The sequence below is a fragment of the Nomascus leucogenys genome, chromosome 1a, assembly GCF_006542625.1.
Source record: "Nomascus leucogenys isolate Asia chromosome 1a, Asia_NLE_v1, whole genome shotgun sequence".
NCBI lineage: Eukaryota > Metazoa > Chordata > Mammalia > Primates > Hylobatidae > Nomascus > Nomascus leucogenys.
The window spans coordinates 65,703,476-65,729,767 of NC_044381.1; the positions used below are offsets into that span (position 1 = coordinate 65,703,476).

A 26,292-nucleotide genomic window follows, 5' to 3' on the forward strand; every position below is an offset into this window, starting at 1 on the left:
GGAAGTTAGGGGGGCAGGAACAGCAAAGGAGAATGAGCAGGGCTCACTAAAGAAATAGAAGAAGAATAAAAGGAGAATTGATTCCTGGAGATCAACTGTTTCCAAAACAGTGAGAGGGCAAGTGTTTCAAGTAGTGCTCATGGATTGAGCAAGATGAGAACTGCATATGATGGATAATTAGATCTGGCAATGTTAGGTTATTAGTTAATTAAAAGAGCTGTATCAGAGAGTAAAAGAGAATGATGGTGAATAAAACTGGATTAGCTTGAGTGAGATAATGATATAAGAAGTGAGGGCAGTAAATACAGTCAGGCTTTCAAATAGTTTTGCTATCAAGGAGGATCAGAGAAATGGGATGACAGCTGGTAGGGTCAGGGGATAAACAGCCGTATGACTTTTAAACTGAGAGCTATTGTAACATGCGTATGCTGATAAGAATAATCCATTAAAAATGTATTATGGAAGGCTGGGTGCGGTGGCTCATGCCTGTAATCCCAGAACTTTGGGAGGCCGATGCGGGTGGATCACAAGGTCAGGAGATCGAGGCCATCCTGGCTAACACGGTGAAAACCCGTCTCTACTAAAAATACAAAAAAAAAAAAAAAAAATTAGCTGGGCGTGATGGCGGGCGCCTGTAGTTCCAGCTACTAGGGAGGCTGAGGCAGGAGAATGGCGTGAACCCAGGAGGCGAAGCTTGCAGTGAGCGGAGATCGCGCCACTGCACTCCAGCCTGGGCGACAGAGCGAGACTCTGTCTCAAAAAAAAAAAAAAAAAAGTATTGTGGAAAACAGAGGAGAAAATTGGACAGCTTCACATGATTGAGTAGGTATGGGATGCAGTAAACTGGTGGAGGACTGGCCAATAAGAGCAGAGTCCTTTTCTGATGTAATGTGAGGGAAGGCAAGGCGCATGGATGCAAATAAAATTAAGCTAATCTATTAATATGTAATGACAGAAAAAATTTGCCTCTGTTTTGCCTCTATATTCTTAATAAAATAGGATGAATATCAGCGAGAAAAGGGGCAGAAGTGTTGCATGTCACTAGTAGTCTTCAGGTTTCAATTCACTGTAGGAAATTTGACTATAGCAAATTTTAATAAAGGAAAATGATGTCCCATCACAAGTTCATCACTCACACACATTTTACCTATTTCTCTACCTCCCTTTCTCTCTACCATGTATATATATCCACCTACTAATCTACCTCTTGTAAAGGCCTGGTATTCATAACTCCTAAGCAGGTATTAGTCCTTTTTTTGTTATAATATTTACCTGTATTTCTGAATTGAAGAAAACTGCATAAAATGACAGAAAAGAGAAATGACACTGTGCTTTGTGTTCCATTTAATAAAACCAGAAACTTACAAGTGATTTTAATAGATGCAGTTTCTGCTCTCTTCATAGAAATATTCTGGTGGCATAAATAGGTCTACATTTCAGGTTATGGAGATTTTTTTAAAGGCAAGCTCCCAGGCATCTTTGCATAATGAGAGTTACAGCCTTGTGTTTTTCAATAAAATCAGCAGCTTCACTGACTAGCTCAGAAACTCACATGCTTTATGCTATAAATCATAATTACAAATCTATATAATTGAAACCTGAGCTAAGTTGGGTGGAAAATTGAATATTTGACATAATAGGGAGGAAGGTTTATTTTAAAACGTGGAACCATTCTTAGCTGCCAATGTAATTTGATAAACTTCCATGACAATTATCTGGAGATCTGGGCATGCTTTATGTAAAGCAGCAGTAAACATCATCATATGTCACTAAACACTGGGTTCTTGAAGACCTTTTCCAATTTATGAATAGTAGCCTTTTATTTCAAAAACATACTATTTTTCAAATAATATTTTTCTTATTTATTGTCAAACTAAATTATACATGTCAACTAAAATCAACATGACACGAGTCACAGCAATTATATCTTCTAAGGAAAGACAGCATAAATGTTTCTTTTCTAAATGCTGATGCTAGAACTCTGACAGTTAAGCTCTGGTTGTTAGCAATCATATAAATATAAATGATGAATATTTTATCTTTTAAAAATTAGATATGTTATACTTTTGATTGTTATGGCTCCTTCAAATTTGGTCTTGAGATCTGTCTATTGATAGTGGACATTAGCCAAAGTAGTCACAGTCTAGGAGAGCCTTGATGGGTGACGAGTTAGATTCAGGTGTGTGTGTCAGGTGAGACACAATAAGGAGGTGAAACCAAATGCAAGAAACAGAAGAAATTTATTATTCACAGGTCCCAGAGAAGTTAGGCATGAAGGCAGAGGACCAATGGGAAGTTCCTTGGAGCTCAACCAGCTGGTGGAGAACGTGAGTGTGTGTGTGTGTCTGTGACAGAGAGAGAGACAGACAGACAGACAGAGAGACAGACAGAGAGAGAGAGAGAATGTGTTGGGTTTGGGTTTTGGGTCAGTGGAGATGAGAAACAAATGGGTTATAATAGCAAACAAACATAAGGGGAGGGGAAGTCTTAACTAGGCCACCTGTATGAATGGGTTTCAAATAACTTATGTCAGGCACAAAAATGGATGCCAAGGCAGCAACTATATTAAACAAATTTATGATAAGATATTACAAATGCCAAGTGTAGTGTATGTCTTCGTCCTTTACAGTTTTCTCATGATATCTGTTTCTAATACAAAAATAGTTGAGATAATTATAGATTCACATACAGTTGTAAGAAATGAAAGATTCCATGCACTCTTTACCCAATTATCTCCAATGATGACATCTTGTAATATTATAGTGAAGAAAAATCAGAACACTTATATTGATATAGACAAGATACGGGAAAGTTCCACCACCACAGGAATCTCTCAGGTTGGCTTTTTATAGCCACCACCAACTCCTACCCCATTCCATTCCTGAATTATTACAACCACTAATCTGTTTTCCATTTCTTTAATTTTGTCACATCAAGAATGTTATTTTAACAACCAGCTTTCATGGGAACCAACAGAGTGGAAACTCACTACACCATCCAAAAGAGGGCATTAATCTATTTATGAGTTTAAAACTTCCTAAAAGAAATCTTCAGGCCCAGATAGCTTCACTGGTAAATTATAACATTATTTATAAGGTGATTTTTGCCATATAAGGTAATATTCATAGTTCTTGGGATGAGAAAGTCGATATATTTTTGAGGCGGGGGGTATTTGTTAGCTTATCAAACTAGGTGACAGATGACAATTTAAAGTAGTTTGGTAGAGGTAGATGTCATGTTAAGAAGAGGAATATTCAGGATGCATTTTTTAAAAAGGTTGGTAGGGCTTGTTGGCATGTTGATTGGGTGATGTGAGAGAAAGGTGAGAGCAAGGATGACACCATGGTACCTTGTCTTAGTACCTATCATGGCAGAGTTGCAATTAATGAGACAACTAAAACTGAAGGACAAAGTATTTTGGAGAGAGAGAGTTATTTTGTTTTGGGAACTGTAAAATTTAGAGATTTCTATTAGATATTTAAATATAGATAATGTGCAGGCCATTGAATTTTTAAGCCCAAATTTTAAAATGTTTGTAGGTTGGAAAAAAAAATTAAAAACTTGAGAATGACTAACATACACATGGCATCTAAAACCATGAGTCTGGATGAGATCACCTACGGTATGAGCACAGATAGAGATCCATAAAATTCATCATAGATTGCCATGAAAGAAACAAACACCATGTTTTGTAATACTCCAACATTTAGAGTATTTGAGATTAAAAGGCACAAGCAAAAGAAAGCTACACTTTGCAGGATGTGAGGTAGGAACACAGCTAGGATAGTGTGATATCCTAGAAGGCAAGTGAAAAACTATTTCAGGCTGGAGGGGTTGAGGTGAGGTAAGATTAGGAGAATGAGTTCATAGTTAAATTTGGCAACACAGAGATCATATAAACCTGGATAAGTGTTGCTTTGGCACAGTGTTAAGAAATAGCCCGACTGAACTGGCTCAAGAAAAAAAAAGTGGGAGGTTTGGAATCGGAGTACTCAACTCTTCAGGTGTCATCAATGTTTAGGAGCTTTAATATAAAGGAGAGACATAAAATGGTGTGATACCTTGTAGGAGATGATGTGAGGATAAGCATTAATTTTTAATACAAGTAAAATTGCATAACTTTATATAAAAATTAGAATAATTTAGAAGAGAAAAACATTTATGAAGCTACTGATAAAAAAGGATATCTGGAGTCATCACAGATGGAATCAGTGGACAATTATATACAGACCTAAAGAAAAGGGTAACAGGAATTCATCCACTCTAACAGGAGGGAAGGCAGACCATATGGTGACAAGTACAGTCGTCTGTTTCATTGAGATTGTGGAAGCTTTTGGAGGTTCTCATTTGATTGCCTGTAGCCTGTATTTTTCTCAATGAATTAGTACTCTAGGTCATTAGTTAAAATTGAGAATGTAGATTTTGGAGGTGTGAGGGAGGAGTTAGGTGAATGAAATTGTCAAGAGTGAGAGGGCTCAGGAAATGTAGTATGATTGCAACAATTCCTTAGGGAACAATTTGTATTTAGCGGTCATGGATTTAATGTGATCCCTTTCAGCACATTTGTATATTTTTATTCAGCTACATTTATCTGAACAGAGACAGGCATAAATGAGGTCGCCATTCACAATTACAAGTATTAGATAAGGTAGGGGAAAGGGATACTGAGGAAGCAAGGAAGATGAGACTATATGCAACAGATTTATTGTACCTATGGACCTTGAAATTGACTTGGTGAGGTGAAGGCATGAGAAAGGGCAAGTTGTGAGCATGTTCCAGAATTGCAGTACTAGAGGGAATGAACTGGAGAAAGAGGAGGTGGGAGTAAGAGAATGAGACACTTGAAATGGAGATTATGGAGGGATTGAAGTTATTGGGAATGAGAGTACAGAATCTGAACATAGGCACGGCTAAGTTGGGTAAAGAGCAGGTAATTGAGGGAAAGTACAACAGTTATAGAAGAGATCAACTATGTGGATATTGAAGTCAACAGGGATTTTAAGAAATACAGTTTTGGAGCTAGAGGCATTTTCTTTGATGGCTGAAAAATCAAAACTAGAGATTTTTAGGAGAGAAGGAGAATGGTCTAGAAGCAGAGACGTAGAAGAAAGAGGACAGCTTCCCTACCTCCATGCCCAGGATTGTGTGTGGGAAAAAGCCACAATTTAGAAAGGCTGTAGGGAAAGAAGTATCTTCTCAGGGAAGAGTCAGGTTCCAAGAAAGTACAGAGAAAGTTCAGGTAAGCTGATGTAGAGAATAGAGGGTATTTTTCTGATGACAGAACATGAGTTTGAATTAATGGTATGGTAAAGTTTTAGGATTAGGAAAGGAGTGAGAATTATGGTAAAAAAAATGTAGATATATACTGTACTTTGGGATAGATATGAATGCAAAGATGAAGGATGACCCAAAAGAACCAGTGTTCACATGGTGACAGATATAAAGAGAGATAAATGTATAATAAGATGTTTCCACATGGAAGAAAGATAGATAGTGGTAGGAAAATCTCACACCCCCAACTACCTTTTGGAGATGGGACAGAATTGATAGCTTTGAAAATAAACATTACATATAAAGATTTGCTGATGGCCTGAAAATAATCCATTAATTATTCAACACACTCTAATTACCTAAACCTATGTATATACTTTGCTGTATATGGGCTTAGCATTCCCAAAATTTAGCCCTCACTAATAACACAATAATGTGATATGTGGAGAGTTTGCTAATGTACCCAGGAATTGAGTACTCAGTTGCAAAATGATTGTCTCATCATTTGCCATTTTACCCCTACTAGTTTTCCTCCTGATAGAAGTTGTGACAAATATCACAGCACCATTTATATGCAATAATAAAATGAACAATAGTCAACGATGGCTTCTTCCTCTCCTTGACAGGGGCAGGGATTCCAGTATATGCCCAGTGCTTCAGAAAGGATACCCATTATAGCTACCAGAAGTCAGGGAGAATAACAGTGACAAAAAGTAATGTGTGGTTGTGCCCAGTCAAAATAGGAAAATTCTAAAATGAATGTTTTCATAGAATGCATTCATCATTTTCCTTTTTTGAGGTAACTGAAAAAACATAAATCTAATCCTTTCTGTAAGAATTAATTTTGACTTGCCCACAACGCTGATGACAGTAGAGAGTTTCATTTGTGTACTTATTTCCTACTCATGGAGACATGACAACTGATAGCCATTTAATATTATATTTAGACTTAAATATACATAGGGATGTCAGCTAAAAGAAAAAAAAGATAATTTTAGTTCAGTTGTAATTAAATTTTTGACATATCAGATAGAGCTCCAACTACATTTGATGGATTGATTTTCATTTAAAACTCTTCTTATCCAACATATTTTGTTATTTCCAGAAATTTTACTTCAAATTAAATAAAGGTTTGAAGTAATCAAATATTTTAATTAACCTTACTGTTTGAATATAATATCTACATGGAATTGGAATTTGATATATTTTTCCAATCAAAAGTAAATATAATGAGCAACTTAATATTTGCTTATCATAAAACAGAAATTTTCATATTTAAAGTGTACTAGATGGCCCCTAATGCATGGCTTAGAGCATGTTTTAGCTTATCAGAGTCTGAAAATTAAAACAAAAATGCTAAGCCTACAAAATCACATTACAAGGAGGTTTTAAACAGCATGTTGATATGACCCAATTTATTTTTTGTTTTAAAATATTATTCCGGGTTCTGTTTGAATAGACTGCACGGTGCAAGACTGAAATAAAGGAAGCTATCGCAGCAGCTTAGGTTGGTGAAGATGAGGGTGTAAGTGGTGGAGGTAGTAAGAAGTCATCAGAAATGTGATACATCTTGATGGCTTTACTATCAGTATTTACTGATGTGTTGGAAATTTGCAGTGAGACAAAAATAAATTAAGTACAACTCCTAAGTTTTTGGCAAGATAAAACTAGATAAATAATGGTGCCATTAACTGACATGGAGAAATCTTTGGGGAGTAAATTAGGAAGAGAATGAGGGGTCAAATATATCAAGAATAATATTCAGTTTGAGAAGTGTACTGGATATCCACGTGAAGAAGAAAATGTGCTGTTATAACTCAGGAGAGAGTTTGTAGTTGGAAATATAAATTAGATGGTATCCACAAACCTGCAATCAATGACCAGGAAGATAATATAATAAAGAAGAGGCAGAAGTGAGTCCACAAGCAAGCCAAAATTTAGAGTTATGATAGCATATAAGAGCAGAAAACATGACTTAGGAAGAGTGAACAATGACAGATTAGAAAAAAAATAGTCAAGCGAATGTAACATTTCAAGAAGTACAGAAAAGTCAATTATATTAAATGCTATTGAGAGAGAACATAAGCTAAAGAGACTAACCTTTAAATTTTGCAACATGGAAGCCCTGATTTTTTTAACAAACGCAATTTCAGTAAAGTTGACAGGATTAAGTCTTCAATGAAGTAAGTTAGAAAATTGGTGGTAACGAAGTACAGACAGTTAATACAGACAACTCTTTCTAGGAATTTTGATTCATAAGAGAAGTAACTGTTTGGACGATGGGATCAAAGTGTTTATTTATATATATTGATATTGTAACCTGCTGGTATATACTGTAGGAATAATCTAAAAGAGGGAAACATTGATATAGGTAGATATAGGTGACATGAGGGATAATTGAGGGGTATGATCATTGAAAAATTAGAAAAGGCAGAAAATAGGGTTCGAGTAGAGGGGCTGGCTTTAGATGGTGGCACAGACAATTTAGTCTTAGTAATGGAAGTAATGTTAGAGCTTTCTTTTTTGCTTTCTTTGTCCTCCAGCCACATTCAGCTATTTGTGTGCAAGTGTAGAAAGAGCAGAGAGTTGGCTTGTGCCTTATGTAGTAGACTGGGTTACTGCTCCAGGTATTTCACTCCTCTTTATTATTATGTAATCATGGCCCTTGCTTTGATTTTGATTTGACATTGATGCATCCCGTGTTAAGGTAGGCAGAGTATATTTCCCATCTCCATTGATAATAAATATAACCGTGTACCTTAATTTGGCCAATGGAATGTGGATTTACGTGATAATATAGAAGTTGAGAACTTAAGAGGTATATTGGATTTCCACTTGCCCTTTTGTGCATTTTCTAACCACAATGAGAAAAACATGTTCTAGCTATGTCTCAGAATGTGCAAATATACAGAGCAGTCCTTAATCTGATGCAAAAATCTAAAATGCCCAGCTGATAAGCAGATCCATGAGCAAAAAAAATAAATAAATATTTCTGATTGTAAGACACTAAGATTATAGGGTTGTTTGCTACTCAGTATTAATGCGGCAATCACTGACTAATTTATCATGGTTCTAGTTTTGCCTAGTGAATATTAATAGAAGCTGGAAGATAGATAACAAAATTGAAAGCATAAGGAAGCGAGTGACTATAATTATTGAAAATCTATAAAGATAATTTAACAGAAGTTTGGGATATAAGTGTTCAATGTACTAAAATACACATACTTGTACAAAAAGATATTATGATAGATTTATCCAATGCTTTGTTGAAAATAAAGAATATCATTATTACACGTTTTCAAAAATATAAGAATTTAGCAAAATGAAATTAGATTATCATGTCAGAACTTGCTCTTAATTTGTCTGTGCTATTGCTACTTGTCATGTTTGCTTTTATTTTAAGCATTTTACATTATTCTACTGGCATATCAAGGATTTTTCCAGGAATTAACATAAGCTGTCTAGTTTTGATATCCTCCTTGTTCTGCTTTTTGTAAAGTAGCAAGCAAAACTCATCAAATTACTTTCCCAAATTTACCTTAAATTAAAAATAAAAAATTTTTTTATCCTTTAAATTATAATACCTAAAATATAAAAACCCTTGATCTTATAGAAATTATATACTATGCAATAGATTTTTAATAACAAAACAAAACAAAAATGATGTCTGCAATAATGCCAGAAATGATATTTTTCAACTGACTTATTATAAATAATAAACTTATTATTGAAAATGTACACTTATCAGAATGAGGAAATTAACATTGGAACAAGATAATTAAATTATATATTGTATTCTAACTTGTCAATTATTCCACTGCTGTTCTTTCATTTCACAGAATACAATCCAAGATTTCACATTGCATTTAGATGCTGCCATTATCTCTTAGTCTCCTTCAACCTGTGACAAGTGCTTAGCCTTTCCTTGTCTTTCACGACTTTGTCACCTTTGAAGAGTACAAGTCAATTATTTTATAGAATGTCCCTCAATTTGAGTTTGCCTGATTATTTTATGATAAGATTGAGAATATATATTTTGGGGAATAATATCAGAGAGACTATTTTCCCTTTTCAGTGCCTCTTTATCATGGGATATATGATGTTGATATATTTTATTACCAGTGATGATAATCTTTCTCATAGGATCGAGGTGGTATCCTCCAGGTTTCATCACTGTAAGACTAGTATATTCTGTTTGTATTTAATAAATATTTCACAGAAATACACTGAGCAGATGCACATATTCTCTTTGTCTTTGAGCTTTCACCATCTAATTCAATCATCCATAAGTGGATCTTGCTTGTATGAATTATATATTTTGTATTTCCTGAGAACATAAAACCTCAGTTGATTATATTTGTGTGTCTAAAACTGGGCTTTCCCTTGTGCTCATTTGATTCATATGTCTATCTTTAGCCAATACAAATTTAGGGAGGTTTTAAGTTTATCCTTAACTCTGTTAGTGTACATCTTCCAATTTTGCTCCTTTTACAAAATTTTTTGGACATTACTGCTCTTTTGTCTTTTCATATACATTTTATAACAAGCTTGTCAATATCTACAAAAAAGTATATTGGGACATAGATTGGAAATTCATTTCATCTATATATCAAGTTAAAGAACATTGCCATTTTAACAATATTAGGTCTTCCAATCAATAAACATAATACACTTCCTATTTATTTGGGCTTACTGGATTTTGTTCATCAGATTTTTTAGTATTTAGTACAAAGATTTTGCATGTGTTTTGTTAAATTTTTATTTAACAATTTCAGGGTTTTTGTTGTATTTGTAAATGACATTTTTAATGTCGAATTCCAATTATCTATTACTAGTATATTCAAATGGAATTGATTTTTGTATGTTCAACATAAGGAGTCTTTTTAAAAATAATTTCACCTTTTATATTCTCTACAGAGGGAACATGTGTGGGCTTGTTACATGGGTATATTGCATGATGCTGAGGTTTGGGGTATGAATCCTGTCATGCACGTAGTGAGCACGGTACGCAATAAATCGTTTTTCAACTCAATCCCCCTTCCCTCCCACCCTCACAGTGTTTATTGTTTCCCATAATTATGTCCATGTGTACTCAATGTTTCTCTCCCACTTATAAGTGAGAGCATATGGCATTTCATTTTCTGTTCCTGCATTAACTTACTTAGGATTATTGCCTTCAGCTGCATCCATGTTGCTGCAGAGGACAGGATGTCATTGTTTTTTATTGCTGCATGATATATATGTACCACATTTTCTTTATTCAGTCCACGGTTGATGGGCACCTAGATTGATTCCATATCTTTGCTATTGTGAATAATGTTATGATGAACATATGCATGCTTGAGTCTTTTTTGGTAGAATGATTTATTTTCTTTTGAGTATATACCCAGTAATGGAATTGCTGGGTTGAATGGAAGCTCTGTTTTAACTTCCTTGAGAAATCTCCAAATAGCTTTCCGCAGAAGTTGAACTAATTTACATTCACATCAACAGTGTAGAAGTGTTTGGTTTTCTCCACAACCATGCCAGCATCAGATATTATTTGATTTTTTAATAATAGCCATTCTGACTAGCATGAGATGGTACTGCCTTGTGGTTTTGATTTGCATTTCTCTAATGATTAGTGATGTTTAGCATTTTTTCATACGTTTGTTGGCTACTTCTACATCTTCTTTTGCAAAGTGTTTTATCATGTCCTTTGTCCATTTTTAATGAGATTATTTGTTTTTGGCTTGTTGATTTGTTGAAGTTCCTTATAGATTCTGGATACTAGACCATTGTCAGATGTAAAGTTTGTGACTATTTTCTCCCAATGTGTTTACTGTGTTTATAGGTTTTTGTATGTTTGTTGGTCTGTTTGTTTCTGTGCAGAAAACTTTAGTTTAATTAGGTCCCACTTGTCAATTTTTTGTTTTGTTGCAATGGATTCTGGTGATTTAGTTGAAAATTCTTTACCAAGGCCAATGTAGAGAAAGATATTCTCTAGATTTTCTTGTAGGATTTTTACAGTTTGGGGTCTTACATATACATCTTTAATATATCCTGAGTTAATTTTTGTATATGGTGAAAGGAAGGGTCCAGTTTCATACTTTTGTATATGGCTAGCCAGTTATCCCCACACCGTTTACAGAAAAGGGTGTGCTTCCCCCAGTTTCACTGTCAGGCTGAAAATTTTCCCAAGTTTTATGCTATGCTTCCCTTTTAAATATAAGTTCCAATTCCAAACCATCTCTTTGTGAATTCCTAAAACTGAACACTCTTAAGAGCACCCAGGTCACATCTTGAACACTTTGCTGCTTAGAAATTTCTTCTGCAGGTACACTAAATCATCTCTCTCAAGTTCAAAGTTCCACAAATCTCTAGGGCAGGGGCAAAATGCCACCAGCCTCTTTGCTAAAGCATAGCAAGAATCACCTTTATTCCAGTTCCCAACAAGTTCCTCATCTCCATCTGAGACCACCTCAGCCTGGACTGCATTGTCCATATCACTATCAGCATTTTGATCAAAGCCATTCAACAAGTTTCTAGGAAGTTCCAAACTTTCCCACATCTTCTTGTCTTCTAAGCCCTCCAAACTGTTCAAATCTCTACCTATTACCCAGTTTCAAAGTTGCTTCTACATTTTTGGGTATTTTTATAGCACAATTCAAATCAAAATCCTAGCACGTTTGTGTGAGTGTGTGTGTGTGGAAATTGGCTAGCTGATTCCAAAATTCTTATGTAAGTGCAAAGGATCTAGAATAACTATAAAAATCCTAAACAAGAGAAAAAGTTTGAAGTACCGATGTTACCAAATGTCAAGACTTACTATATAGCTGTAGTAGTGGACAGTATGGTATTAGTGCAAGGATAGATGAAGAGAATATTTGAACTAAATAAAGTCTAGGACATGGATGAAACTGGAAACCATCATTCTCAGTAAACTATTGCAAGGGCATAAAACCAAACACCGCATGTTCTCACTCATAGGTGGGAATTGAACAGTGACAACTCATGGACACAGGAAGGGGAACATCACACTCTGGTGACTGTTGTGGGGTGGGGGCAGGGGGGAGGGACAGCATTAGGAGATATACCTAATGCTAAATGACAAGTTAATGGGTGCAGCACACCAACATGGCACATGGATACATATGTAACAAACCTGCACGTTGTGCACATGTTCCCAAAACTTAAAGTATAATAATAATAAAAAATAAAGTCTAGGAACAGGCTCATACATATACTGTCACCTGATTTGGGAGAAAAATAGCACCAAAAATCCATGAAAAAATGTATGGCTTTACTCACAAATGCTGCTAGGAAAATTTGGTATACATAATGACTAAATGGAACTTTGAGTCATATATCTTACCATACTTGAAATTATCGAGATACGTATTATGAAAAGTAAACAACAAAGCTTGTAGGTAAAAGAGAAAGATATCTTCATGACTTTTTTGTGCCCCAGATTATTGAGATTATTGCCAGTATACAGTACCTAAATTTCAGCTGAAGAGAATCACCTGACCAGGGTAAAACTCCTTTCCTGAGGGCAGACTGCATTCAAAGATGAATTGATGTGGAAGGTGAGGGAGGGATGTGTAAAATCCTGGCATCTTCATCCCAAATTGGGGCAACTCTGAGGAGCTATCCTAGCTTCAGTGCTAGCCATTTTGTGAGCTGACACCTTTGTCCCCACCTTCTCCCCCTACTCAATCCTGCTTCATCCTCTTCCGTCAGTTGTGTTGATCCTCAGAGCACTCCCTAACATACTTCCTACCCACTACCCTCCTTTCAGAGTCTTCTTCCCAGGAAAACTATTCTGTAACAGTGATGTTTAAGATACTTTCGAGTAACACTGGGATCTATATGTTTACAGTTTTTAAAGTTATTTATTGGTGTTTTATAGAAGTACTGTGTAGAGGGTAAGAGTCCAGGCCCCAAATTGAAGCCTAAGTTCCAGCATGTACTGTCTGTGAGTTCTTGGGCATAACTCCTATATATCTCGGCATATTCATCTCTAACATAGGAATATTAATGGAATTTATCTTATAGCGTTGCAAGGACTAAATCAATTAATATTTGTAAAGTGCTTAAAATAGCTCCTGGCACATTGTATATTGCTATTGTTCATGGTAAATGACACCGTTTTCCATTAGAATGCCTTTAAGTAAATTATTATATAGGTGATACAAAGGTATGCCAAAAATTGTGAAGGTAACATATGAATAACTGAAATACGGAGAGTCTTTTCTAACAGAAATGTTAAAGAAGAGTAAAATATATGGAGGGTTAGGAATGTCAAAAGGTATAAGGCTGGATAATTTTTTTGTATCTATTTAAATCTAGATATAGATGTAACTGTAGATATAGATATCAACTGTTCCATAAGAAGTTATTTTCTAGAAAACTGGTATTCACCAAGATACCAAAATTATTTAATCAATTAGTAATTTTAGTGTATAAAATTAAAACCATTTGTTTAGGAATTGTTTTATCTAGAAAAAAATGGATTTCATAAGAAAAATAACTATTTCTTTCTTTTCCAGTAATGTATTTCCTGGCATGTAACAGCAGGTGAAAGATCTTGTTTCCTATAAAATTGAGGAAAAGTAGGAGTCCATTTTGAAGTTAACCTATTTCCATCTATACAAATAATCCCAATAACATATATTTGTACATAGTTTTAGTGTTTAGAAATGTCTTCACATACACAATTATGTATGTTTATCAAAAAGTCTTATTAGGTAAAACTGATTTTTTAATAATGTCCAAAATAGGGTTCATACAGGATAGAAACTAGCCCAAGCTAATACAGCTTATCCATGTTACAGTCAAAAGAAGAGCACAGATTATTTGACCATAATGCTCAATCCCCATACCTTGGCTACCTTCCTAACATTCTAGGTCTAATTTTACATCTATGTGTAGATTTGTAAAGTAGCACTTTATTCTCTAGTGCTACAGTATGTGACACTAGAGATGTAATAATGCTAAACCTCCAACTTTTTTAAAATGTTAGTCAGGTGACCCAGTACGATGTTACAGCTAATGTATTTCCACAAGTTTAATTTTGTTTCAGTAACATTTGATTCTTTCCTATTAAAAGAGAAAAAAGAATACTGCAAGTCCTATAACTTTATTAGCTTTGTAGAAGGATGTCCTTTGAAATCACAATTCACCCACACTCTTGTCTCGTTCTTGGTTATTTGACCTAATTAAATCTGTAGACAAGATAACATTTCAAAGTGAAAACCCGGCAGGTTAAGATTCTTCACTGACAGAAAGACCCTTTTCTTCTTCCTGTCTAGTTCTTGTCACCAGTTTTGAATGATAACGAAAGGAACAGTGAACTTTCTAAAAACAAAATGAAGTACTTCGCTATCTATAGTATAGTATGAAACTCATTCCAAGGAAATAATTTCTAGAAATATATATTTGCTTAAAGGAATAAAAGGGCTGTGAACCCTTTTTCCAATGGGAAAAATATAGTGTCAATGGCTAGAGCTCCAATCTATGTCAACATATAACTACATCTAGATCTAATTTTACTAAACAACTTTATAAGCACAAGGAATTGTAAAATTTCTGAAAGAAGGTAATATGAGAAATATTTACAGAAATTATTTTTATCCATGTCCTTTTGTAATACAGAGACTAAAATTTTTGTAAAGTCAGATTGACTGGGATGATGAATAGAATGGCTGCTATTATGAAATGAAGCAGTAGCATTCATACTTGAGGAACACATGTTAGTTGTAACAGTTGTCACTCAGTCTCCCTTACTGCCTAAGATTGAATAACATTGAATAGAATGCATTGTGACATCATATGGCAAATTAGAAGGTGCAAGTTTAGAACTTCCCTGCTGAATCAGTTCATGAGAAAATAACATTTACAGAAGTATATTTCTTGGCCAAATACATTTTGAAATACATACCACTTCCTCTATCTAAAAATACACACAGCATTAGAGAGAGAGAGAAAAAAAAAAGGCCTAGGAAACCCTGCCATAAAGAAACTTTGTTTAGCCAAATATTTCTCAAATTCATTTAAGCATAGAACTTAGGGTTTTTATTGGTTTTTAATTCTATTTTTGTAGCTACACAGTAGGTGTATATAACTTAGTTGTTTCTGTTTCTTTGTGTTCTTGTTTTTACAAAATACTTAGGTAAACACTGGTCAAGGATAAGGTAATCTTTTCAGTTCTCAAATATTCACCAAGAAAATGTTCTATGTTAATGTAGGAACACTTAGTTTTAAGGGTATAAATGCTTTTTCTGTTACGTGATAGGTCCCTAGAGGTAATTTTTATAATACCAATAGTGCCCCAATGTCTTATGCCAAAAGTGATATAAGAAGCCAAACTCCCATTTCTGTTGTACTCTTCATGTTTTATGTTCCTCAAATAAGCAGAAAAACTCCTACGACTAGTATTATAGCATGTAAAAATAACAGAGCAAACAAAAAGTTTCAATAAAATAAACAAGCCTCTTTGGAGATCTTATTATATAGAGCATCAGGGAGCACATCATGAACTGTCAAACACACAACATAGGCTGGTGTGCATTGTTTATCTCAGAAAGCAAGTCATGGCAGAAACTAGAGAAGACAATAAGAAATTCACCAAGAAACTGGTTTAAATTTGAAAAAAAATTTGATGACAATAAGAAAAACAGAAATTGTAATTAATAAACTACATTTAATTTCTATTTTTCTAATTTTCTAATTTCTATTTTTCAAGCTAAAATTCTTAAAATTGGAACACAAATGTTGGTCTCTGTGTTGCATAAAAATTACATTATATATAACTACTAATTGTGGTATTTAAAATAAAAGTAGTTATTAGAAGGTATATATTTTTGTTTTGTAAATATAGATTTTATTGACAGTCATAAATACTGTGTTTCAAAATAGTGAGGAAATGAACGGCCCTGAAAAAAGAAGTTTAAATGCTATAAAGATGTAGTTGTCCCCAAATGTAATTGCCATTAAATAATTATTGGGATTTGTGGGGGACTTGATAAAAATTTATTATAATTTTTACCAGAAGAATAAGTAGGTAAGAGAAAATAAATCATTTAAAGACACTAGAAAGAAAGAAAGAAAATAAGAAAACAAAACCATGGGGTTTAAACTGTATGGCATTGGGATTAGATCTGAAATACAGATGCAGGGAAAAGTATATATATGATCTGAATATCAGATAAGTCACATTGCAAACATAAATAGCAACAAAATAATTATTATTATTCAAGAAAAAATGGAAAAGTGGCTAAATAAGTGAGAGGCAATCAAATTAGGTTTTCATTACATAGCAAAAAAGCACAATACAGATTAATTGAAGGAGTAAAAGTTGCCTACCTACCTGTAACCATTTCCTCATTAAAAACAAAGGAGAAGAAAAAGAAAATGTAGGCGAATTTTCAATTGATTTCACAATGTGGAATGACATTGATAGTGTAGAATCAATGGAAGAAATGTTAAAAACAGAAAATGGCTCACATATTTAATGAATCAGTAAAATTAAGTATAAGCAGATGCATAAATAGTTGCCACAAATATAACAATATTATTTGACATGAAGGCAGTTTTCAATTTTTTGCTATTATAAAAAATACAATATCAAGTATATTTATTCATACATTAACCATACTTTAAATATATCTTTGTTTCAATTTTTAATTTTGGCGGGTATTTGGTAGGTATATATATTCATGGGGTATGTGGGATATTTTGATACAGGCATAGAATGTGTGATTATCACATCACGGTAAATGAGATATCCACCACCTCAAGCATTTATGCTTTGTGTTACAAATAGTCCAATTGTACCCTTTCAGTTATTTTTAAATGTACAATTAAATTATTTTTTACTATAGTCACTTTATTGTGTTATGAAATACCAGAACTTATTCATTCTTTCTATTTTTTTGTACCCATTAACCCTCCCCTCTTCACCTCATGGCCCCACCCCCACCCATTACTCTTCCCAGTCTCTGGTAACCATCATTCTACTCTCTATCTCCATGAGTTCAATTGTTTTATTTTTAGATCCCACAAATAAGTGAGAACATGAGAAGTCTGTCTTTCACTTAACATAATGGCCTACAGTTCTATCCATGTTGTTGCAAATGGTGGTTTCTCTCTCTCTCTTTTATGGCTGAATAGTACTACCTTGTGTATATGTACCATATTTACTTCATCCATTCATCTGTTGATGGACACTTAGGTTACTTCCAAATCTGGGCTATTGTGAATAGTGCTGCAATAAACATGGAAGTACAGATATCTCTTCAATATACTGATTTCCTTTCTTTAGGGTATATACCTAGCAGTGGGATTGCTGGATCACATGGTAGCTCTAGTTTTAGTTTTCTGAGGAACCTCCAAACTGATCCTTATAGTAGTTGTACTACTTTACATTCCAACCAACAGAATTGGCATTACTAGGTCAAAAGAATGACAGTTGCAAAGTTTCTTTTTATACATTACAAAGAGTGCTTTCCAAAAACTATGTAGTAATTTGTATTCCCACAAGTATTGTTTGATTATTCCAGTTTCACTATAGAAACATTAGCATTTGTAGTTCCATTAAAAGACAAAAACAAACTTAAAAAAAGGGAAAAAATCTAGATGGTCATTTTTAAAAATCAATATCTGATTATTAGTGACATTGAACATATTTTAAACCATTTGTTGCCCATTTGTACTTTATCTTTTGTGAACTGTTGTTCATACTCTTTTTAATGCATTGCAAAGAAATAGCAAAAATTTTGAAACACAAAAAGATTCAAGTATGCCATTAAGCAATTATTTTGATTCTGTGTAAGTTAATTTTTCTGAATTGCACTCTCCATAATTCAGTGAGAATAATAATAACATCCACCTGTCCCTTGAAGTTGTAGCCAATGAATTCAATTAATGACATTTAGGATGTTTTTATAAATGGCTACAGAAAATGTAAGAGAAATTAATTAACCCATTCTTATTGAAATGTTAGTAATGGTTATTTATTTCAGTTAGTATTTTTGTATTAATTATGTTAAGATAATTCATATTTTATATTTACCAAAACAATTATGTTTTATATTTTTAAAACATTATTATGGTTAAGCAAATTCATAATTTTTTAGCGTTAGATTTTTAAGAAACTTCATTAGTTCTTAGAATTTTTCCTATTCATCAATACACAGGTGGGGTGGTTAATATACAGAAGAAATAGACATTGACTGGCTCACCCCTGTAATCCCAGCACTTTGGGAGGCCAAGACAGGTGGATCACCTGAGGTCAGGAGTTCGAGACTAGCCTGATCAATATGGTGAAACCCAATTTCTACTAAAAATACAAAAATTAGCCATGCAGGATGGTGTGCACCTGTAGTCCCAGCTACTTGGGAGGCTGAGACAGGAGAATTGCTCGAACCTGGGAGGCAGAGGTTGCAATGAGCTAAGATTGCGCCACTGCACTCCAGCCTGGGTGACAGAGTGAGACTCCATCTCAAAACAAAACTAAACAACAACAACAACAAAAATTGTCTCAAAAACAAAACAAAACCAAACAACAACAAAAATTTATACCCTGTAATAAATTCACAGTCAAACAGTAGTTGAAACTACTGATACTTTTTATTAGTATTAAAACTACTGATACTACTTTTTAGTAGTACCAGTGGTTTTAACACACTATTTATAATTTTCTGAAATCTTTCTTGACTCATATAACCATGTGTTAAGTGGTATGCTATTCAATCATGGAAAACTTCAAAGTTAAAATACTTGGCAAATCTTACTTATGTTCTGAGGAATTAAAAATAATACAAATGTTATATATATATATATAGGTTTTACCATCCATGTTTTTCTATCAACTTACTAAAATTTGTTCCAAAATTTTAAAATTATATTTTTAATTTGTGTTCAATATTTATTAAGGCAACAGACATATATTTCATTATCTCTGAAATGCAACAACAAACAGAATGATAGAATGTAAGGTAGAAATCCTGTACCTTGTATTTCACTCGGAGAACTCAACCTGAAGGCAGAACTCTCATAGATGAAGCTATCCCAGCAATGATCAATGACAAGATTCCTGGGACGTTCCACACCTAATTAAAAAATAAAGAGATATTACACTTCAATGTCACATTCAAGAAGAAAAACAGCAGTGGAGATGGAAATAGAATAAAAATTATCCTCTAATAGGAAACTTATAAGATGAATATCTTTCAAAGTATATTTTAAAATGAGATTTAAATGGCATTTTTGAAGAACATATTTAATAATATAAATGGTTTTATCTATGATGTTTAAAAAATAAACTCACAAATTCTTGGAACTTTCAGGTGGACACAGTGGCATGTGCCTAAAATTCCTGCTACTGGGGAGTGTGAGGCAGGAAGATTGCTTGAGGCCAAGAGTTCAAGGCCAGTCTGGGCAACATAGCAAAACCACATCTCTATATTTTAAAAATCTTGGAATTTTAATTTGAACTACTCAACAAGCAGATATTAAGAGTGAACTACTCAACAAGCAGATATTAAAAGTCTATCTGAGCCTCCTATTTAAAAATAGATTGTACTGATGAATACAGTTGGCCTTTTGTATCCATGGGTTCCATATTCATGGATTCAACCAAAGACAGATTGAAAATCTTCAAAAAGATAATGGATGGTTTCATCTACATTGAATATGTATGGACTCTTTTCCTGGTCTTTATTCCCTACATCATACACTATGACAACTATTTACATAGCATTTACATTGTATTAGGTGTTCTAAGTAATCTAGAGATGATTAAAATATATGACAGTATATGTGTAGGTTACATGCACACACTGTGCCATTTTGTATCAGGGACATGGGGATTCGTGGATTGTGATATCCTTGGTGGTTCTGAAATCTATCCCCTATGGATACAGAAGGATGGCCAATATGCACAAATAAACAACATTTATCCAATGTTAACAAGTTCAAACTAATAAATACAAAACTATGTTTATTAATTCTTTATTAAAAAGATAAGCTCTACTTACATTAAAAATATGAGTTGATAGTGCTAAGTGGTTATATTTCAAATGTAAATATATATACATTGAAGGAAATGCCAAAAGATATTTACTAACAGTGGTATACAATAAAACGGAAACGTTTTGAGATCATTGTATATAGATTAGTGTTTCTAAAAGTGCAGTCTTCTGATAACCTGCATTGGAACAGCTTGTGATGGCAGGGCGTCACCCCAGCCCTTATGAATCAGAATAAATGAATGTGAACCTGGGAATATGAATTTTTATAAGCTCTCAAATATTGTTTACTGAATTTGGAGAGCTATTAATCAAGAATCAAATAAAACAAGTTCCAAATGTTAAGATATCAGCATCTAAAAATGAAATAATTGTAATCAAGTAAAGTCTCAGATTACTCACTTCAAAAACGGTTATAATTATTCTACATTTACTTTTTATTAATACAATAATATTAACTATTTCTTATGAGCAAAATAAACTAAGACAAACAACCCAATTAAACTAAGTTATAAAGACTTAATATAGGCCGGGTGCATAGCTCACACCTGTAATCCCAGCACTTTGGGAGACCGAGGTGGGCAGATCACGAGGTCAGGAGATCGAGACCATCCTGGCTAACACAGTGAAACCCCGTCTCTACTAAAAATACAAAAAAAAAAAAAAAAAAAAATTAGCCAGGCGTGGTGGCGGGCACCTTTGTCCCAGCTACTCGGGAGGCTGAGGCAGGAGAATGGCATGAACCCGGGAGGTGGAGCTTGCAGTGAGCCAAGATCACACCACTGCACTCCAGCCTGGGCGACAGAGCGAGACTCCATCTCAAAAAGAAAAAAAACCCCACAAAACTTAATATATTTGATACCCCAACTTCCCTGCCAAAAAGTCTCAAATTTCTCAATGCTATTTATTTCTTAATTCAAATATTTTAAAAGTTGCATGTCTGAATTTGGGAGGGATATTTAGGTTCTGGGAGATTTTCTTACACCAATTTATCTCTCTTCTTAAATATAAAACCATGCTCATACTGATTGGCCATTTGCAATGATTACTACATATATTACCTAAATATTTGTTCAACTCTGGATGTGCTTGAGATAAGATTCAGAGGACCTCCAGGGATTTTCATAACTAATTCTACCATGTGAAATGAAATGCACTGGTATTTCTTCTCCACATCATGTAAGTGTGATTAATTTATAATTATGCTACATCGTGCACTTTATTACTTTACTGCTGGTGAACATCATGGTCATAATTAACCCAAGGCCAAGAAGAACGCATCAATGTACTTTGTTTTCATTGACTAATTCTCGTATGAAAGTTGATATCTGTAAAACTAATATATTATGTTAATTATATGCACATTTTTATTCAGTGCTATTTTGTTTTGCACCAATAAACTACTGATATATAAAACAGAATTCATCTTTATTTAAATCTTTGAATCAGATCACTAATACTGCATTTACATTTGGATTAAATAGAAAGTAAATAATTTCCAGACTATAGCTATTTTAATAGAAAAGTAATGAAAACAGCTACTTTCCCCACCTTTATTCCCATCTGAGCAGGGTCGAAACATGAGAGATAGGGTCTTGGGTAAGGGACATAATTACTGATGAGAAAATACTGTGAGAATTGTGTCCACGGACACCAGTCACTGAGCGAGGGTACACGTCCAGGAAGCCAAAGCATGTATGTACACGACAGGATGTTTGTACACGACAGGATGTATGTACACACACAGGACATATGTATGTGTACAAAGCATGTATGTACACGACAGGAAGCCAAAGCATGTATATTTCAGGCGAAGCGAGTGTCTGAAAAAGAGGAGAGACAGCTGAGAAAATGTGAAATGAGTGGCAGTAGGGGCATTTCTTGGGGACTTTGGACGGAATGGAGGGAGGCCTGTTCCCCTAATATCCAAGCGGAGGTGTCAAAGAGAGGGGCAAGTGCCATACTTTAGATCATATAACTGGCTTTAAAACTGCCATCTGTGAGCAGATAAAAAAATTTAAGTGGTCCTAAAGAGGGTAGTCAGACACGATGGGCTCAACATGCTGTTCCACCACTGAAAAGGGAACTTTTCACCCTGAGGTTCCTCATTGGAAAGGCAGGAATACTAACCTCCGGGATTTTGCGAGGAGTTTGGGTACGGTCATGCTGATAAAGCTCAGGTGTGGTAACATAAAGGGATCTTAATAAATCCTAGCTTCCCAGACTATTTGAGAGCTATTCTGTAGCATCCTGCTCCTCATGGGATTCATTAGTGGTTTGCTTTAGAGACATCTTTACTATCCTTAGGTTGTTCAGGTACCTCCTCTCTTGCCACCCTATCTTATTAACCTTTTGAAATTGGCATGGCTTCAAATATGTACGGATGTCTGAAACATTATCTTCTCTACACCTTGCCTTGCGTAATGTTCAACTGAAAGCTCTTTCCAACATTCACTCTGAGGGCTGGGCGCGGTGGCTCATAAGCCCAGAAATTTGGGAGGCCAAGGAAAGTGGATCACTAGAGGTCAGGAGTTCCAGACCAGCCTAGGCAACATGGCAAAACCTCGTCCCTATAAAAAGTATAAAAAATTGGCTGGGCATGGTGGCACATGCCTGTGGTCCCAGCTACTGGGAAGGGTGGAGTGGGAGAATCATCTGAGCCCAGGAGGTGGAGGCTGTAGTAAGCTGAGATTGTGCCACTGCACCCCAGCCTACGGGACCAAGTGAGACCATGTCTCAAAACAAAACAAAAAATTCCCCCGTTCCTGTTACAGGTTGAACATCTCCTTGCGTGAAGAGTTCTATTCCTAAGTTGTGTATATCACAAAAATATAAAACACAAAAAAGATGAATTAGAATAATTTTTTAGAAATCTGAAACAAGATTAGGGACTCTACCTGCAGTCAGGGATGAGACACAGCATATGGTCATGTCACTTACTTGGAATAAGACAAAATGTTTTCTTAGAAACTAATATACTGAGGAAAAATGTAGCGACATAATCAGGCTCCACAGTACAAAAACCAGACAATTGCTCAAAAGAGGCAACCATTCTTCCTGATACTAACAACTGATTCTTAAAAAGATTTCATTTAAAAAAGATTGCAATGCAATAAGAAAGCCTTTGATAACATCTTCACCAATACATCTTGATGACCTCCTTAGAATATTTCTATGCAATCTGGTGTTACGGGTAAACGACATCACAAGACAGTGAAATTCACTGAACACAATTCTTAATGTGGTTGGGGGAGGGTGTAGTTGATTTCAAGTACTGGGCTTTTGGCTCCTTCTATTTAATCTGTTAAGTAGATTTCAGACCACTCACAGAAACAGATTGCAAGTCTTTCCTGTAATCCTTTACTATCTCTCCATTTGAGCTTTTCAGTTTTATATATAACTAGGTGAACAGTTAGTGAGAAATTGTTCTGCCTGCTTACTGAGAAGCCATGTGCAAAGGTACACAGAAACCTGGCTTTACAGAGTTGGGTTTTTAATCTTATTTCCTTCACTTAATAGCTCCGTGATCGTGAACAAGTTGTTAAGCCTCTCCATTAATCAATTTTATCCTCCTTAAAACAGATATAATGCCAATTTCAGAGGGTTCCTGTCTTAGTTGGGGTTTCCTCAGAAGCTGTTATTTGGGACGTGACCTCAGGAAATGCCAGTAGGAAAGAGCAAAAGTGAGACAAAGATTAGAAGGACTCCAATGAATGGTGTATTATAAAGGAAGTTACTACTGTGGATACATGAGGCTCAAGGCAGCTAGGGAACTCTGAAAGCCAGTGCAGAACACACATCTCAAAGGTATACTGCTCAGGGGAATGGGAACTGTAATATTTTTCCACCACTTCCTGTCATCCATAGGTTGAGGAAAAATTAACTCACTAGGGCAGCCAGAGGAAATATCCAAGAGTTACAGGTGTTGGTAGCTGGACAATGGCCCAAATAGATACTAGTTGAATATTTGTTGTCCTGAGATAACTTAAAGAATCACACACATGAAGTGCTCAGTATAGACTTTATAACTGATAACTATTATGTGTTCCCAGATTCAATCACAACTGTGTATCACCCATTAAATTACAAGGGCACCATATGCCCTAACTGAAAGTTAAGTTAAAGGTCGGGTTCACACCCTCGTGTGCAAATTGTGGAGCATAACAGGTATTTATGCTTGAGTGAAGGGCAAGCCACTCCACTAAGTAATTCCCTGTGAATGGTGCCAAAATTCTCCTTAGGAAATAATGGTAAGTTTGTTGTAACGCACAGACCAGTGTGTGCCCAAGGTGCTCAATTTCTTCTCCAAACAGCACAACCACAATAATATTTAGCATCGGACTATTTTAAGATGGATAAAACAAAACACTCACCTTGAGTATTAAAAATATCAGGAATATAGGTAAGCCTTTAGAAACATGTTTTTAGGCAACATAGTATAGTTGTCTGAAGAAAAAGTAGTCTGGACACATGAAACATTAAATATGTTTGCTAAAGAAACAGATTCTCAGGCTTTTGGGAAAATTCTAGGTATATACTGTGAGCTTTTCTGCTACCTGGGGTCATGGACTTTTCCACTGTTACTGGCTTAAATCTTCTGAGCTTTGCTTCTCAATTCCAGTTTTCCTCCAACCCACCCATATCCGTCATCCACAAATAATTCTAGAGTTAGCGTTCAAAATGCGGGTTATAAAGCACCGGTAATCTTTTGAAAACTCTCATTATCTAGAGGATAAAAGTTGGGTTCCTTGTGATAGTATTTAAGACTTTTTCAATATCCTAACATATCTCCTCTCTCTTTGGCCTCTCTCTCTCTCAGATAGGTAGGTAGATAGATGATAGATAAATAGATAGATGATAGATAGGCAGATAGATAGATAGCATTAAAAAGTTTAGCCTAAAACTGCCTCCTTACATATTTTAAGTTCAGCCTAAAAGTTTCTCTGTACATAGAGAACTATAAGCTATACGGAACTGTAAACAGACTGTAAGCCTACTCTTGTGCCAATCATTGAGGTTTGGCCAATCAGAGGTTGCCAAATGTTCAAACCATGTTCAAATAAGGCAAACTCAGAGCTGCAACCAATCAGCTGTTTTTGTACCTCCCTTCTGTTTTCTGTATGTCACTTTCCTTTTGCTGTCCATAAATCTTACACCACGTGGCTATGCTGGTTTCTGGGCCTACTGTGGCTTAGGAGGCTGCCTGATTCGTGAATCATTATTTGCTCAATTAAACTCTGTTAAACTTAATTCAGCTAAATTTTTTCTTCTATCACTACACAGACAGAGTTAGAAATATATAAAATATATAAAGATCTTCAAATTCACTACTTTTTCCAAGAAGGCAGCATGTTTAGAATTTCAAACTCACTATCAAACTTCTGGATTGCCCAATTCTCTGTCTTTTCTCCTGCTAATGTCTTGGCTATTTCTATTTTTATTACTTCTCCCAGAAATAATGTCTTTTGATATTCCAAAGATCTTTGGTACTTAATTTCTACTGTATTATCTCTAAGTTTTAGAAATTTGGGTATTTTATTTATGGTCCAGTCATTCAGCAGACAAGCATCAAAAGCCTCTTCTGTCTTATTTGCTCAAGTTACTAATAGACAGATCATGTCTGCAAAGATCTCACAAATATTGTGGGATTAACAAATATTAGCTACAATAAGTGTGACAGATATTTAAATCAAGCTATGCACAAGTCGCCATGCTATCCACAAGGGGAAGAAGTCATTCCAGGATTTGCAGCTAATGAGGAGAGAGAGAGAGAAATGAGGAATGCAGGATGCAGGATCTGAAAAGCTGTGAGATTCCTCACACCAGCAAGGAACCATTTGGTAAGATGAGTCTTGTTATCAACTTGCCTAAGAATTTTTTTTTTAAATTCTGTAGAATCTGTAAGAAAATTTACATCTTCTTTTAAAAGACAAAATGAGATTGCCTACTCCTATCATGAAATAATCTAAAGATATTTACAAATATTTAAATGAGAAGGTATTTGATGTGG

General features: G+C 34.8%; 1 protein-coding gene across 1 annotated transcript in view; it reads right to left on the bottom strand.

Annotated features, from left to right (window-relative positions):
- The window catches only part of LOC115835470 (cilia- and flagella-associated protein 47-like), a 114,123-nt gene that overhangs the window by 45,568 nt on the left and 42,263 nt on the right, over positions 1–26,292 (bottom strand). Inside the window, exon 10 of the mRNA XM_030814169.1 lies at positions 19,266–19,364. Within this exon, the coding sequence (XP_030670029.1) occupies positions 19,266–19,364 (99 nt within the window). The remainder of the gene's footprint in view (positions 1–19,265; positions 19,365–26,292) is intronic.